This window comes from Xiphias gladius, chromosome 18 (assembly GCF_016859285.1).
Source record: "Xiphias gladius isolate SHS-SW01 ecotype Sanya breed wild chromosome 18, ASM1685928v1, whole genome shotgun sequence".
NCBI classification, from domain to species: domain Eukaryota; kingdom Metazoa; phylum Chordata; class Actinopteri; order Istiophoriformes; family Xiphiidae; genus Xiphias; species Xiphias gladius.
In genome coordinates, this window is record NC_053417.1 from 14,487,726 (window position 1) to 14,503,783 (window position 16,058).

Genomic DNA, 16,058 nt, shown 5'->3' on the forward strand with positions numbered 1-16,058 from the left:
CTACTGTGGTGTCTGTCAGGTAGTCATAGGGAAACGGGGGTTGCCACAGTAGGGAGAGCAGATGGGCCAGAAGATGAGCACTGAGCCTTTAACTCGCTCTGAGGTGTTTGGACAGCTCAGGAAGGAGCTCTATGGAGAGGAGCAGTCCAGTCATTCCAACACACACATATTTATCATCCTGGGAGCCTCTGTGAGTACAACCTTCGAACTTCTTACAACACAACACGAATAACCAACGTTTTACTCTATTTTAAAATTTTAACTGATAGTTCCCCTTTGACATAGTTTAGCGAAGATCTGCAGAAATTTTGCAATGTTTCAGATGTTAAAAAAGGTGCCTAGGTAAAAGCCTACAAGCTGTTTTGAGGCTGAGGTCAGTTCAATCATCTACATTTCTGTTTGCAAAAATTTCAAACTATTTTAGAGGAATGTTTGAAGTGACGGTCCCAACAGAGGTGACAACAAAGCCTCATAGGAGAACAATTGACTGGGGAATATTGTGTGTGGTAATCAGAGGATGTAAGCCAGGGAATGAGCATATGTTGGCTGAAATGTGCTGCCTCTACTTTTTCCTTTGTCAAGCATTGAAAGAAGGGGATCATTTGGAGCAAAAACATTTTGTCAGACTATCCTTGGCCTTGAGTATGAAGTTCTAAAATCTAGTTGTGTTTGTCTCCTGTCCTTCTTTGTTTTCTCTCTTTTTTCAATACCAGTAATCTATTTTAATTTTACATGAAGTCTCAGATATTGCAGAGCTCTGCAAAGAGGATGTGTTCAAAGTTCTTTCAGAGTCTCTCTGGTTGGTGTTCTCTCACATTACTCAACAGATATACTCACTCCAAATCACTGTGACCTCAAAGCACCTGTTTTTTAAAGTTTACTCACTCTTTGGACTCTTGATTGACTCTTTACCGCCATGGTGATTATCAGTAGATGTTCATGATCAGATCTCTTTTTCATTTGATTTATTTGCCCAGGGAGATCTCGCTAAAAAGAAGATCTATCCAACTTTGTGGTGAGTAAAGTATTGCTGCTCATACACCAGTCGAAGACAGAGTTGCTTTAAAGGTGTTTGTCCACCTTGTATTATGAGGAGTTTGACCTTTAGCCAGCGTTCTGTATCATTGCTTTTGACTCTGTTCCTTCTGTTAGGTGGTTATTCAGAGATGGCCTACTCCCTGATGACACCTACTTTGTGGGTTTTGCCCGGTCTAACCTGACTGTGGAGGACATCAAGACGGCATGTCTGCCCCATATGAAGGTGGTGCATCTAATGCTCCTCGTTGGCTATCTGAGACAAGATTATTCATTGTTTGGCGTGTGTTTTCAGGAATCGTTGTTCAACATTTCCCTCAGGTTACTGATGAAGAGAATGAGTGTCTGTTAGCCTTCTTGAATAAGAACTCTTACCTGAGCGGCAGGTATGATGACGGCAGCTCCTTCCAACAACTCAATGCCCACCTGTCATCTCTGCCTGGGGGGGCCGACGCCAATAGACTCTTCTACCTGGCTCTGCCACCCACCGTCTACCACCATGTCAGCACAAACATCAAGACCCACTGCATGAGCCGCAAGTAAGTATTTCCCAGTCCATAAAAACATTGGTTACATGCCGTTTGATCACATGGTTCCGATCAGCTGTGTTTGTGAAACAGAGGCTGGAACAGGGTGATTATTGAGAAGCCATTCGGTCGTGACCTCCAGAGCTCACAGGAGCTGTCAGCCCACCTGTCTTCCCTGTTCACAGAGGACCAGATCTACCGCATAGATCACTACCTGGGCAAAGAGATGGTCCAAAACCTCATGGTGCTCAGGTAACACATTCCATACACACATTTTCAGGCACTTTACCACTGGTATAAACCTAAGCTTCGTCACAGAGGAGATTTTATGCTCTCACTTTCAGGTTTGGAAATCGCATCTTTGGACCTATATGGAACAGGAACAGTGTGGCCTGTGTGGTTCTCACCTTTAAGGAGCCTTTTGGCACTCAGGGCCGTGGAGGATACTTTGATGACTTTGGTATAATTCGGTAAGAGACAGATAAACAGATAAACGTGAAAACTCTGGATTCAGTGTCATTGTTACACTAGAGCCTTCACTTGCTCTGATTCCAGCTCTTTCTTCTTTCGTCTAATAGAGATGTCATGCAGAACCACCTCCTCCAGATGCTCTGTTTGGTTGCAATGGAGAAACCTGCTTCCACCAGCCCTGATGACATGAGGGATGAAAAGGTAACACCAATGATTGGAAAACAAGAATTTGTGCATTTGTTTTGTTTTTAAATGACAAGATCATCCATATAATTGCAAACCTGTTGTCCTGTGTTTTTGAAATGCTGTAGGTGAAGGTATTGAAGTGTATAGCTCCTGTTGCAGTGTCAGATGTGGTGCTCGGCCAGTACGGGGGGGACCCTGAGGGGGAGGGCCACTCCAAGCTGGGTTACCTTGATGACCCCACCGTACCTGAAGGCTCCTGCACACCAACTTTTGCCACCGCAGTGCTCTACGTACAGAATGAAAGATGGGATGGTGAGGCTAAACATTTTTTTTTTTTAAATCTCTCCGTCTCATATTTCTGTTTGTAGTCTGTTTTATGAGAGCTCCTCTGATTATCTCCCTGGCATATTTTTCCACCCTTCTTGTCTGTCCTTGCACCATCCACCCATCCATCAGGAGTTCCTTTCATTCTGCGCTGCGGTAAAGCTCTGAATGAGTGGAAGGCAGAAGTGCGTCTGCAGTTCACTGACGTGCCAGGAGACATCTTTGGCCAACGCTGTCAGAGGAACGAGCTGGTGGTGCGGGTGCAGCCGGACGAAGCCATTTACCTGAAGATGATGACCAAGAGGCCGGGGGTTTACTTCAGCCCAGAGGAGACTGAGCTGGACCTCACTTACAAGAGCAGATACAAGGTGCTACTGGCTCACTTGGCTCAAAGTATCCATTGTAGTCCATTATGCAGGTCTTGAAATATTTTTTTTCCTACAGTCAGTGCGTTAAATTAACTTGCTTCTTAAAAACTTGTACTTGGTTCAAGAATTTTTATGATTCAAGACGTGTTTTATTTGTGTTGAGACAGTGTCAATTGATTTTTGAAATAAGTTGGTCATGGTATATCATGTCACTTAAAAGTTAGATATTTAATGTCTCACAGTGACACTGATTTTGTTAATGTTGGTCACCTAATACTTGATTACTATTCTATAATAAAATATAATATAATAAATTCGTATCCCTTCCAAATAAGGACCAGCCAAGCTGATTAGCCTTAGCGACAAATACAATTATATGACAAGTTAATTTTTTAATTTGGTTTCAGGTACAATTGTTTCCTATTGAACGATGTGGTAACACTTTACTTTAACGCGCCCTCTATTTAGCATTTATATGCAGTATAAAAACATGTAATAAATGTTTTATACCACACTATAATGTAGTGTAAGCAGATGTAAGTTTTTATTTGTGTATTTGTTAACAACTATAACTCCTCCTTCTGGAAAGCTGTCACTGGAGGCTGGTGTATAAACAGATAATGAATGACAATATATTTAAACAAAGTTGTATTGGTATAAAATATACCTTCAGGGGAGAAGTTATAATTGTTGACATTAATAAACACTTTAGAATGTCCCTATAGCTGTGTACTACTGTACTACAGTATGTTATAAACCATTTATTATATTTTTATTTTGTGCTTATAACTGGTTAAAGTGTTACCATTGATGCTATGGTCCATTCATTCTCATTCCACAGAGGCTTATATACAGGGTGAACAAAAAAAAAAAAATCAGGAACAAACAATAATCCAGCAAAAAGACTACCTCAGTGAGGCTTTAACCTGTTAAGACACTGTAGATCATTGAGCCTAAAATGAGCATGTATGTAATTTTATAACAGCTGCCATCTTCCCCTAGAATGTGAAACTCCCAGATGCTTATGAGAGACTGATACTAGATGTCTTTTGCGGAAATCAGATGCACTTTGTGCGCAGGTTGGTAGTACCATGTATTGTTCTAGTTAAATGTCTTTGTATTTTGTTAAAATGTGGTATTTTATGACCTCAATGGTTCCTTTTTCTGTCGCAGCGATGAGCTGCGGGAGGCCTGGAGGATCTTCACCCCCCTCCTTCACCAAATAGAGGGAGAGAAGACACGTCCTATACCTTACACATATGGAAGGTAATTTCTGTTTTACGAGACAGAAATAAATACACAAGTGTGTGCACATTATCCTTTAAAGTGGTCATTTTTTCTTCCTTCTGTCTTTAATTTGTTGTGTCTATAGTCGTGGTCCAGACGAGGCAGATGATCTTGTGAAGAGGGTGGGATTCCGCTATGAGGGAACATACAAGTGGGTGCAGCCCCACACAACATGATGCCTTCTGTCACACACATGCACACACACACTCACATACTCATGAAGACATTAACACCAAAGTAACAAAGTTTACAGACAATAAAGTTTACTGCAATCTTTCACCACTGTTTGATTTTTTCTGCGTGTACAAAAGAAAAACCACTGCTTTTATCCCTAATCATACAGGAATGGATGTGGAGATAAACATACCTGTAGTCGCCTGATTTGAGTGTTCACCTGTAATTTTGAAATTTCTAAATAAATCATCGTTCACTCTACTGCCTGCACTTTTTTCTTTCTAACATCATTGTCCACACCTCATACAAAGAAATATTAAAATAATAAAATATCTACCTACATGATTGATTCTTGTCAGATCCAATGACCTAAATGTTATGCGGGGAATGAGGGATCAATATTTAAACTCAATCGAATGTTAAGAATATCAGCTTTTTATGTGCAATCAGCAGGCCAGTGTTTACAGTCATCACTAAACCATGACACTGAGCGTGGGACACATAAAGCAACAACACCAAGTGGTGTTTATATTAGGTTGGTCTGGTTTTTAGGAACAGGCGGCTCTTTTGATAATAGTCAAGCAAAGGGGAGACACATTTAAATGTCCTGCCTCACTTAAGAGCCACTTCCAGGTAGGTGTTTTAAGCTGTAAATAATTGTTAATAACATTTTATAAAGATTATATGTATGAATGAGTTTTAAATTACAACTTCAGCCTTCACCTATGTCTGTCTCTACAAGGTGCGTGGCCCAGCTGGAAATACACTCACACATCCAAACACACACGTAAACATTCTGATCAATAACAGACCCCTCAATCCTGCCAGTACTTGGAGGGCCTTGGGAAGAGCAGCAAAGACGAACATTTGTTTAAACAACTTCTCAGGGACTCTTGCATTTGTTCTTTCTTGCTTTATTTGTCTGTTTTTTTTAACAATTACTGTATGCAATAACAAAATAATGGTGGTTTAGTTTCGTTTAGTTTCAATGACATTAAAACAAATTTATCCTACTGCACAATTGTTTTATGTCCAACATAAAGAAAGCTGTTGATGCTCTTATTTAAAAGATAAGCTGCATGGCTGAACTAATGCTGACAACAATAAAGCATAAGAAGAGCCAGGTCAGTCATTTTATTGTATAAAGATTCTTTTTTGTCTTTTAACTTATGTTGACATTTGCCATGATTTTATTTTCTGGAAGCTTGCGTGAACATGAATAGAATGTACCGAATAAAAACTGCATACACACACACACTCTGGATACAGTAAGTAAGTGCAGTTAGTGTAATATTTAGAAAGTCTTTTAATAGTGTTTTAAGGAGCAGTATTCAACAAAAGCCCACTAATTCAAGAATAAATAATCTTTTTTCATTATTGCAATGAGAGAACCTATCGAAGTACCTGAAATAGTAGGAACTCTTTGGCAATGACACACTGCAACTCTCTAAATTCACAAATTAACCTTGCCTCACTCTTTGCTCTTAGGTGAGACTATTTGTGTAAGATGCATCTCCTTTCACATTTGTCACTTTCCTCACTGCAGTTCTGCGCGGCTGCGCCATCCTCGATGCCCCTGGCATACAGACGCACCAACTGACCATGAATCCTAAGAGAGGAAGTGAACGTGGGTAAAAACTGAGCTACGATTAATTTAACGTGACAAGTAATTACAGCAGGAGGATAATACAGTATGAGATTGGACAAAATACAACATGCATGGTTGTACTCTCTTACCTGCAGAGGATCTCGGTGAAAGGCAGAATCTCTCCATCACAGTTCCACACTGACACAGACGGAGATTTACTGCAGCACATGCCACACAGAAAGGGGGTCGCGGCTTTCTGCTTGTTTTTCATTTCTTGTCCTGTGTCCCTCTCTGCCAGGCCCTGCTGAGAGCCACTCCTGCTTACAGACTCGACGTATTCTCTCTCCTCTTCATCTACCCCACCATTCTGCCCTACAATCTCTTCATATGCTTCCTCCTCCCTGCCAGAAGGGAGGGAGAAACGAACGGCCTTCACACGGTGGACCTCCACAAACGGCAGGTCAAACTAAGAAAAGCGGGGGAGAGATTGGGTCAAGCAGTTTTTAAACTTCCTAGTCCAGCTTTGTCTTAATGCCAAAGTGTCCATACCTGGTCCTGTGTGCTCGTGTGCCTGTACAAGAACTTGAGGAAACCCAGCGGGTGAGTGTCCCATACCAGGATGAGGTCCCCTGTTCCGTCCGCCAGGTGAGCAGAAGGAGAGAGGCCCAGAGGACTCCTGGGACATGAGCTGGACATACAAGTGAGAGACACACACCTGAACTTGCCCTCCACACTCACCCACTCACCTGGAGAGACAGAGAAAAAGAGAGACGATGCTAAATTTAAAAAAATCCCTGCGCATACTGGACATCACTAATGAACATACTGCTCTTTGTGCAGGTTTAAGCCAATCATGCATGTGAACCCTTTGGAATGACCTAGTTTTCTGCAGTGATTGGTCATATAATCTTTCATGTCTTTAATGAACACAGACATTAAACATTCACAGTGCTAGTGGAAAAAGTAAGTGAACCTTTGGATTTAATAATTAGTTGAACCTCTTTTGGCAGCAGTAACCGCAAACCAGTGCTTCAAGTAGCTGCAGATCAGACCTGCAGAACGTTCAGGAGGAATTCTGGACCATTCTTCCCACAGACCCGCTTCAGCTCAGACATATTCTAAGGTGTCTGGTGTGAACGGCTCTCTAAGGTCATTCCACAGTATCTCTGTCGAGTTAAGGTCTGGGCTCTGACTCCAAAAGGCAGATTTTCTTTGTCTGAAGTCATTCTGTAGTAGATTTAATTTGATGTTTAGGGTCATTGTCCTGCTGCGTCACCCAACTTCTACTGAGTTTCAGTTGGTGACAGTCACCAGGATATTATCCTGTAAGACACCTGGATAAACTTGGGAATTAATTTTCCCCTCTATGATGATGATCTGTTCAGGAAGCAAAGCAGGATCAAATCATGATGCTCCCTCCACCACTAGGATGATGTTTTTATGTACGTATGCAAGGCCCTTTTTACACCAAACGTAGTGCTGTGTGTTCCTCCTAAACAATTCAACCTTTGTTTCACCAGTCTACAGGACGGTAGAGTTGTGCAGTGTCAAGGTGCTCTATAGCAAACTTCGGGTGCACAGTGATGGGTTTTTTTTTTTTTGGAGAGCAGCAGTTTCCTCTTCCTGTCCTACCATGAACACATGCTCCATGAACTGCGTATGGTAGACTCGTGAACAGAGATGTTAACCAACTCCAATGATTCCTTTAAGTCTTCATTTGTTACTCTGAAGTTCTTTTTTACCTCACTTAGCATTCTGCGTTGTGATTTTGGAGTCATCTTCTTCCACTTCTACGTAGAGTAGCTACAGTTCTTTATTGAAAATTTAGACAGTTTGACTAACTGTGGACTGATGAATATCTAAACTCTTTGAGATGACTTTTTAACCCTTTCCAGTATTATGCAAATGTTAACGAAGAATGACGTATTCAATATGGACAAGAACAATAGAATGATTTGTGTGTTATTAGGTAAAATAGAATGTGTTTGTTCATAATTGTAACTTAGATGAAGATCTGGCCATATTTTAAAACAAATTTATACATAAATGCAGCTAATTCTAAAGGGTTCACTCACTTTTTCTTGCCACTGTATTTTACTGCTCACCATTTTTCAGAACACACTATACTTTTTGGATTGTTTCTGATTGTGTTCCTTATCTTTTAGGCAAACACTGGTTTAAGTTAGCATTGCTGTGATTGTTTGTCAGTGTTGCATTGCTGTTTGGTAATGCAATCAAGACAGTTCACATCATTCTATGCTTTCAACTGCATTACCCCAAAACAATACAATAACTTTTTGAAAAAATTAAATGATAATAGTGATGTATTGCCTGTTTCAGGACAGTTTCAAGTCTTTGCGAGTTGTTAACGTACTGAAAACATACAGTATGCTTTAGAAAGGTCTGGGCAGTACTGTAAAGAAGTGAGGTTGGGACTGCCTCAAGGGGTCATGAGATGCTTAATAGGATAGGGGAACAGAAAAATAAATGTGTTTTTTTTTTCCACTTTTTCTATTTAGTAATACAGGATAATGTAACCCCGTCAGTCCTGTGGTCACAAGCCAAAAGGGCTTAAATAAATGGGCTAAAACATACAAAACACAAAGCTGGGACTTTCATGTGTGTCTATGTTATTACCTTGTGAGTCACTACTGAACTGGCTGAGGTGGGAGCTGTACATAGATCCTGAATCTGAGGAGTGGGGGAAAAGTCTTTCTGTGCTTCTGGAGCACACACTGCACCTACACAGACACAGACACAGACACACACACACACACACACACACACACACACACACACACACACACACACACACACAGACACGCACACACACACACACACACACACACACACACACACACACACACACACACACACACACACACACAACACAAAGAGTTTCACTCTGCTGGAAGTTTGTGAAATGACGAGCTCCTTGACCTTGAGAGAGCATCGCAGACTATGTTGCTGACAGTTGCCTCAGACAAAGACCGAGGTATTTTACACTCCAACAGGAGAAAAAAAGGCTCAACTTTCATCAGATCAAGTTCCTCTTGCCATGGTTTCTACCCTCCTTAAGGTACACCCAACACCTGAGTCCCTGCTGCAGGTGGTAGCAGTTATGGTGTCTCAAACTGTAAATTTGAACTACTTCCCAAGAGCTTGAATAATAATGATGCTAATCCCAGGGACACTTTTTTTGCAGTAAAGGGGTTAAGGTTCACAAGGTTAACATCGTCACAGAAAGACAAAAAATGTAACAGGCTTTCATCATTTCTTGAAGCTCAAAAGTGACTATGGGCTTCTCCCAGCATTGCCACCTTTTTCTTGGTCACTACTCTTATTATAAGGGATGAGTCACTCAGGGAATTACAAGAGTCCAGTTTACCTTGAAAAAAAAACTGGGACACATGGAGAGACGTTACATTTAAAAAAAAATGATTGTGGTGGTGTTGTTTATACAAGGTTTGTTTTACCTCTCAAAGCTGGTCACAGTCACATAGAAACTGAAAACTAAGGTAGTAAACAGTGGTCCTCAAATCATGGATATAGGGAATGTACAGAAGAAATCACATGCACAAAGTAAATACTAGGTGCTTGACAAATAACATTGTGACAAAATAAAGAAGTAGAATCTGTACAATAGATAGCACTTCCACACACTCAGACAGTGGCTGTTTGAAAGTTTTATGGTGCTAAAACAGACCCACATCACACAATTTGTATGGGAGTATTATCTCGAATGCACACTTTTCTTTCTTTCTTGAACCTCCTTACTATGTATACAGCCTTTTTATGTAATTTCTTGTGAGTAGTTGGTGTTTTACCCTGAGAGGCAGCGTGTTTTATCTCTAGGGCTGGAGAGCAGCGGGTCTGCTGGTAGATACTGAACTATGCCTGCATAGCTTCTGTTGCTCAGGTACACCATTGTGCCTAGGCAAAGGAGAGCAGTTAGGTTAGCTGAAAACACTCGCTGTATACACAACATTTAAAAAAAGAACATACTCAGGGGAATGTGGTTTTGTTACATAAAATGTTAAAAAAAAAAAAAAAAAAAAAGGAAAAAGCATGTGTCACGTGAAGACCTTTCATTGCTGTCATAGCGATGACAGTGACAGTTTTGGGATGAATTTTTAATTCAAAGCTAAAAAGGATTACAGATAATCTAACAGCATCTAATGTAATTCAGCACGCAGCCATTTCTGTTCCCTAGCTGAATCATCAGTCCATACCTGAAAAGTCGTATCTGAGAGGTCCCATCCAGCGGTGTTTTTCACTCTCAGCCAGAACGTCCCCATAGAAGCCGTAGCCCACCAGAGACACCGAGTAGCGCACCAGAGCAGAGGCATGGTGAACTGAACACACATCCAAAGGCTGAGAGTCTCCTGCAGGGCATTGTGGGAAATGAGGAGCTCAAAGTCGCTGCTCCAAGTAAAAGATTGTGGGGTTTTTTTTAATGGAAACGCTTCCTCACCAATGATAATGTGCAAAGCTGAAGTAACATGGTCGATCACTCCCACTGTGGCATAACACACACAGTCTGTAGAACCTACAACAGACATAATATAAGTGGATGTGTGCATCACAGCTCTAAATCTAGTTTATGAATTTTTAATAACAGTGTCATTACCTGCAGGGATGATACCAATATGAAGCGGACAGGGCTGTAAAGTGACAGCAGGATCATTCTCACAAAGGCCTGCCTCTTGTTGTGTCCGCCCAATTAAACCGTGAAGTATTTCACTGAACATGCCATCCCCACCCACACACACCACACTGTTATAAAAAAAAAAAAAAACACAAGAGTTTCTTTTATGAAAGCACTTCCCGGTGAGGTTAACTGTTATAATGCTCTCGTACCACAGTGTTTACACTAGCTCTTACCCGTCAAAGCCTGTCAGGTCTTTCTTCAGGAGGTGGTCTCTGGCCTGGTTTGCCCGCTCAGTCACTAAGCAATACATGATTACATGCACATGGCAAATCCATTTCATTATTCACTTTTGAAATTAAATAGGTCAGTCTAAGGCCAGCTGTCAGCTTTAACGCTTCACCTAGAGGAGTATCAAGCATCCGCGCCGAGTCTCTGCATCACTAGCAAATTAAACTTTTCTCAAAACAGACAAAGGACAAAGAAATAGTGCGCCATTTTGTAGATTTTTACCTATTACATGAGAGCTGATACCAGCCAGCTCAAACAGAGGGGCAACCACTGAATGGTAGATCTTTCTTCCTTTCCTCTTTCCTCCAAAGGGGTTGATAAACACCAACAGTCTATGTGGGCGTAATGGACCTGAAAGATACATTTAAAACATTACCGGTTGATGAGACCAGCAAACTCTGACATGCAGCTGAAGGAGGATTTGAAAATGATTAATCATTAATGGTCTAATCATGACATTTTTTAGAAGACTTTACAGCTGTAATATCGGTTTAGTGCCTTGTCTAATTATCCACCCTTACAGTGCGTTTTGAGAGCGGTCCTTAGGTGTTTTGTCCACTGGTCTCTGAGGACCCGACTAGGGCAGCTGAACTGGGTCCGACCCAGTCTCCATAGCAACCCAGAAGAGCCCCCACTGCTGCTGCGCTTCACATAGAAAACTGATGGTGGATGATTGATAGAGGAAAAGAAAACCATGCTTTAAAAGCACAATATCAACCCTCTGAAATGTGAAGGATTACAGGTACATGTTTGACTAAACTGTAAAGCCAGTGTGCCATGCACTTTTATGTAAGTTATCAATGTTCTCATCTCAGTATAAACGGCAAAAGATGTACAGTACTTCAGGCTTTGTTACCATTTACTTAAGCATTGACTGTGGCCTTGGGTATGTGATACCTGAGAGTCTCCCAGGAGAACCCACCTGTGAAGTCTTTGTCCTTGTCCTCAACCAACTTCTGGGGCAGGATCTCCACCCGGCCCTCCTCCACTCCAACCACCTCTGCCACAGGTACTGAAACTTTAATCACACAGGCAAACACACAGTGAAAACATCAGTGGACATGCGTCTTTGCACATAAATAATAGAATATTTTAATCACTGGAAAGACTGTAGACCTTCCTTACAGCAGATGTTCACCTATGATAGAAGTTAAAACGCAGCTGTAACTAAAAACATTAGTAATTGCTTTATCCCGATTAGCTGTTCCAATTCCAAGGCTCTCTTTATAGGCCCTTTCCACGGAAAACATTTCGACATGTCACAGTAAAAAGAGCAGAAGTTTAAATCATGAAGTTATGGCTGCATTCAGATCTTTGTTGCTTCTGTTTCCAGGCCCTGGTGTTGATCGTGCTGGCTCACTGTCACACTGCCATCGCTTACTGGGACACTTGAATAGACCAGAGCCATCGTTAGCGATGCTAGAAACACCGGTGCTTTTCTTTCTATGACAAGTTTAACTTTCTGCCGTGAAAAAAGCCTTCCGTGCATATTGGCTCCCTGGCACACCTAAGGGGAGTGGGGCCGCCATTCAACTTACTAGTTACACCTGTGTATGATAAGTCTGAATGTCTCAATGATGGTGTCAAGGTTTCACGCTTAGTGAATGCGTAAGAGCGATGGGAATGATACAGCTTGTGTAAACTATGCAAAACATCTTTGTGTCTTCTTTGGGTTACCTTTAAGTGGCGCTACTGATTTCCAACACACATCAAAGACAACATATTGTATTCTTTTTTAAATTCTATCCTCATTATGTTGTTTTTAAAAAAGGGACGCACGCGTGTGAGCTATCCCAAAGAGGGCACACAGATGTCCTGAAAACTGACATCTGATTTTTTCTGTGCAGTGAGAACCGATTTCTAGGGAACACTTCGTTTTCACATTTTCCCCTTTGTGTGTACATGTGTGTGTGTGTGTGTGTGTGTGTGTGTTGGTGACACAGAGGCTGACAGAAATTGGATATTGGAGGCATTTGCTTGGAGATAAAATACATTTGATAGTTAGCCCCTACATTATAACCTTGAGCCGTGGGTGTGTGTGAGTGAGTGTTCCCTGGAGCCTTTGTTTTCGGTAAACTGTCTCAGCAGGTTGTGTTTCATGTCAGTGCTGTTCAACTTGTTCTTCACGTTTTCTGCACGCAGTTATGGGCTTAATTAAAGCGCTCCCTCCCTGTAATAGTAGAAAACACCCCCCCCCACCAAATGTGATATGTAATCAAGATTGTTTTGTAGCTGATGTTTCTAGGCTACTTCTAACGAATGAATACGGTCTTGCGTGTCAACCTGTTTATACCAGTTCCGCGAAGAAAGGAAACACGTTGTGGCATTTTCAAACATTCAAATAAGCCTACAAAACATGAAAAACAATGCAAAGTAATAACACTGCGAATGTTTTTGCGCGCCTCTTTAAATACGTCCATACTGTCACGATATCAGAGATCGACCGATGTTGTGTAGCGTACAGACAGGGCCACTCACTCGTTTTCTTATCGCGGTTCTTCTTATCTACCTCGGTCCAGTTGAAGTGCCAGCCCGTCAGGACCGCCCGGTATCTTTTGCTCCCGACCCACAGACTCGACTCCAGCCTCAGGTCCGTCTCCATCCGGCAAAGCGTTATCCTGTCTCTCGGGGTAAATAAAAAAAACAAAAACAAAAACAAAACCAAAAAACTTCAGTGATCACATCTCAATAGCCGTAACTTTGACATCTCCGAGACACAGCAGCAGCGGCAGCAGCAGCAGCAGCAGCAGGTTGGCAATCTGAGCTCGCCGTCAGTCAACAGCCCACCGGTGTCCCGACCTGACCCGGGAAACCTCTCATCCTCCTCTGGGTGAACCTCAGGAGCTTGTCCGAGGACGCGTCCGGGCCATTACTCCGCCGTAATGTCAAAGACGCCGCGCGGGCACACGCTCGCTGCTCTAAAAATAGCCGTTTCCTCTTCAGAGCCTCCCTCGTCTCACCGGCTCGATTTGCATGTTGCCCTGCTGATTGGATGCCAGCATTGTTTACCTGAAGTGCGGTCACGTCGGCCAACACTGCGAGGGCCCGGGGCTTCCGGAGGATGGGTCGGGTCACGTCGAACTATAAAACGATAGTACAGCTGATACCGGCAATAATAGCCACGGTGTGATGAATGGGATGAGGTGGCGGATAAAGTGATCTCTTTAAAATTACAAAACTGAAATGTGAAAATGTCTGTATAAGAGTAAGAGTCTATATTATTTTTGACTGTGTGTGTGTGTGTGTGTCTGTGTGTGTGTGTGTGTGTGTGTGTGTGTGTGTAAGAGAGAGAGAGAGAGGGAGAGAGTAGGTGATTTAAAAGGTGAGATTAAACTTTTTTTTTTTTTTTTTTTTTAATAAGATTACGTCCATGCTCATCCGTTGTGTGTTATCTATCTTTCTCACGTTCACGCCTTGGCCCAGACTTTTACGTTTTCCCAGGATCTGTAATTCTCCCAGGATTTCTAAACATACTATTACTGAGGAGTTTGCTTCGCATACAGGTCACGCTGATTCAGTTGTTGTTCAGTTTAGCAGTTGTAAGGCCAAAGGACGTGTAATGCAGGTATCCACTCGACATTCAGTCAGTAAGTGGAAAACACAGCAAGAGTAATAACAAATTAATAAAGAAATAAACAAACTAATGGGGGGGGGGCAAAACAGCGGAACTCCCACCCTGTCGACTATTTTTGAGTCAAAAATGTATGATATTGTGAAACACTTCAAAATATAAAATGTAGATTGACTTATAATTTGAAGCTGGAAGGAGCCTAGTAAGGGATTGCCCAAAATACCAAACTGAGGTGTTCTAATCAGATCATCCAATTATTTTTATTTTTCATCTATTTGTGTGTGTGTTTGTGCGGATGTGTTTTATTGTTGTTTTTTTTTCTGAGCTTTGAGACTTGCACTCGAGTCAGAGTTATGTCACAAAGTGAAGGCTTAACTGCAGAACTGCAGAAAATAAATAACCAGGCAGGCAGGCCTTGTTTGGCCTCACACCTTGAATACTTGATTACTGAGACATAACAGGGACCTGGTCTCAGTTATGAAAAAATGCTATGAAAAACAGCTTTAAAGGGTAAATCATTTGGAATAGAAATGTTGACCAAGTAACTATTGCCCAGATCCCAGTGAAATTGTTCCCATTGCTGGATGAACCACCAGGTGGGCTCTGGGGCAACATGCTGTTGGGCCCATAATGACCCAAGCCCCTGCCCTCTTCATAGCTACTTTTCTCATAAATTTAAATTTATACACCTTTTAGTTTATTTTATGTGAATTTAAAAACAAGAAATATATTAGAGAAGAGTATGAAAGATATGTAAATGAGTATTTATGTAAAATAATAATATTTTGCAATTATTCCCTCCAACATTCCTTCAGTAATATATCGTAAAGACCAAATGTATATACATTTCTTTTTCTACATACTCTCTGTAGGCTTAAGGCTATTACTTGAGCTTATTTTCGGTCAGTTTAAACTTAGATAACGTTGCTAGAGCAGACCCTGACACATGAATGAGATTAATATTTTTAAAGTCGGACAACAAATAGTCTCTGTTACCAAGTTGAAAGAAGAGAGGGCACTTAAAAGTCCAAATATATTTAGCATTGAAACTTAGTTAACTAAGTTAGCTGACGAGGTTGTTAGCTGCACCTTGGTTGTTAAATAGCCATATTTCAATTAAATATGTTTAGGACAGTCTATTCCCCCTGCTCGGACTGACAGGCACTGTGCTGGACCAGTGTCACCTGTTTAGTGAGCAGGTTTAGTAAATAGTCTATAATATGAATGTTGGTGTTAGCTAGTATACTTTATGAAGCTACCTGTCATGACAGCAGGCCAAGTTAGTTCAAAGGTCAAACTTCAATGTTTGGAAACACAATAACAATGGAGGCAGGTTCACCTAGTTCAATGCAGCGCGTCTCTTCCATCTTTGTGAACCTTTAGTTTGGTGTTGTAAAGCTCAGAAAACAGACAGAGGTTAACCACCTGTTGCTCCATGATACATTTGGATACAACTGTAAAGTCACTGCACGTAGTCCAGCTCTGACCGACATGGTGATTTCAGGCTATAAGGAAATAGAAATCATTGATTGATAAGTGACTTCTTAGGTCAGTGACTGCAGTCACTTTATACCTGAGATTAGTCAGG

General features: G+C 41.5%; 2 protein-coding genes across 5 annotated transcripts; one reads left to right on the forward strand and one right to left on the reverse strand.

Annotated features, from left to right (window-relative positions):
• Positions 1-51: 51 nt before the first annotated feature.
• Positions 52-4,619, forward strand: LOC120803343 (glucose-6-phosphate 1-dehydrogenase-like). Of its 2 annotated transcripts, XM_040151711.1 has the most exons (12): positions 52-190; positions 978-1,015; positions 1,153-1,261; positions 1,357-1,574; positions 1,656-1,814; positions 1,907-2,032; positions 2,141-2,234; positions 2,345-2,531; positions 2,676-2,911; positions 3,914-3,990; positions 4,085-4,177; positions 4,284-4,619. In XM_040151711.1, the coding sequence occupies exons 1-12, from the start codon at positions 62-64 to the stop codon at positions 4,372-4,374; spliced, it is 1,557 nt and encodes a 518-aa protein (XP_040007645.1). In that variant the 5' UTR covers positions 52-61; the 3' UTR covers positions 4,375-4,619. The 2 variants fall into 2 exon arrangements, with proteins under 2 accessions (XP_040007645.1, XP_040007646.1); XM_040151712.1 differs by having other exon boundaries at positions 86-799; positions 1,153-1,574.
• A 677-nt stretch (positions 4,620-5,296) lies between these two features.
• zgc:158263 (ceramide kinase family protein) lies at positions 5,297-13,939 on the reverse strand. 3 transcript variants are annotated; one of them, XM_040153983.1, is made up of 14 exons: positions 13,909-13,939; positions 13,378-13,521; positions 11,822-11,917; positions 11,421-11,558; positions 11,122-11,250; positions 10,845-10,908; positions 10,591-10,736; positions 10,435-10,509; positions 10,193-10,345; positions 9,788-9,893; positions 8,598-8,701; positions 6,510-6,706; positions 6,110-6,426; positions 5,297-5,981 (listed from the first exon to the last, which is right to left on the reverse strand). In XM_040153983.1, the coding sequence occupies exons 2-14, from the start codon at positions 13,499-13,501 to the stop codon at positions 5,867-5,869; spliced, it is 1,764 nt and encodes a 587-aa protein (XP_040009917.1). In that variant the 5' UTR covers positions 13,502-13,521; positions 13,909-13,939; the 3' UTR covers positions 5,297-5,866. The 3 variants fall into 3 exon arrangements, with proteins under 3 accessions (XP_040009917.1, XP_040009916.1, XP_040009918.1); XM_040153982.1 differs by lacking the exon at positions 13,909-13,939 and having other exon boundaries at positions 13,378-13,796; XM_040153984.1 differs by lacking the exons at positions 11,421-11,558; positions 13,909-13,939 and having other exon boundaries at positions 13,378-13,797.
• Positions 13,940-16,058: the final 2,119 nt, after the last annotated feature.

What these genes read in the sequence shown, in the direction of transcription:
- LOC120803343 (XM_040151711.1), top strand. Translation starts at nt 62, where the DNA reads ATGGGCCAGAAGATGAGCACTGAGCCTTTAACTCGCTCTGAGGTGTTT. An exon ending in CATGTCTGCCCCATATGAAG is followed by an intron (nt 1,262 to 1,356) that starts GTGGTGCATCTA and finishes CATTTCCCTCAG; the next exon opens with GTTACTGATGAAGAGAATGA. An exon ending in ATACCTTACACATATGGAAG is followed by an intron (nt 4,178 to 4,283) that starts GTAATTTCTGTT and finishes TTGTGTCTATAG; the next exon opens with TCGTGGTCCAGACGAGGCAG.
- zgc:158263 (XM_040153983.1), bottom strand. Translation starts at nt 13,501, where the DNA reads ATGGAGACGGACCTGAGGCTGGAGTCGAGTCTGTGGGTCGGGAGCAAA. An exon ending in CAAGGACAAAGACTTCACAG is followed by an intron (nt 11,559 to 11,821) that starts GTGGGTTCTCCT and finishes ATCCACCATCAG; the next exon opens with TTTTCTATGTGAAGCGCAGC. An exon ending in GACCTGACAGGCTTTGACGG is followed by an intron (nt 10,737 to 10,844) that starts GTAAGAGCTAGT and finishes TTTTTATAACAG; the next exon opens with TGTGGTGTGTGTGGGTGGGG.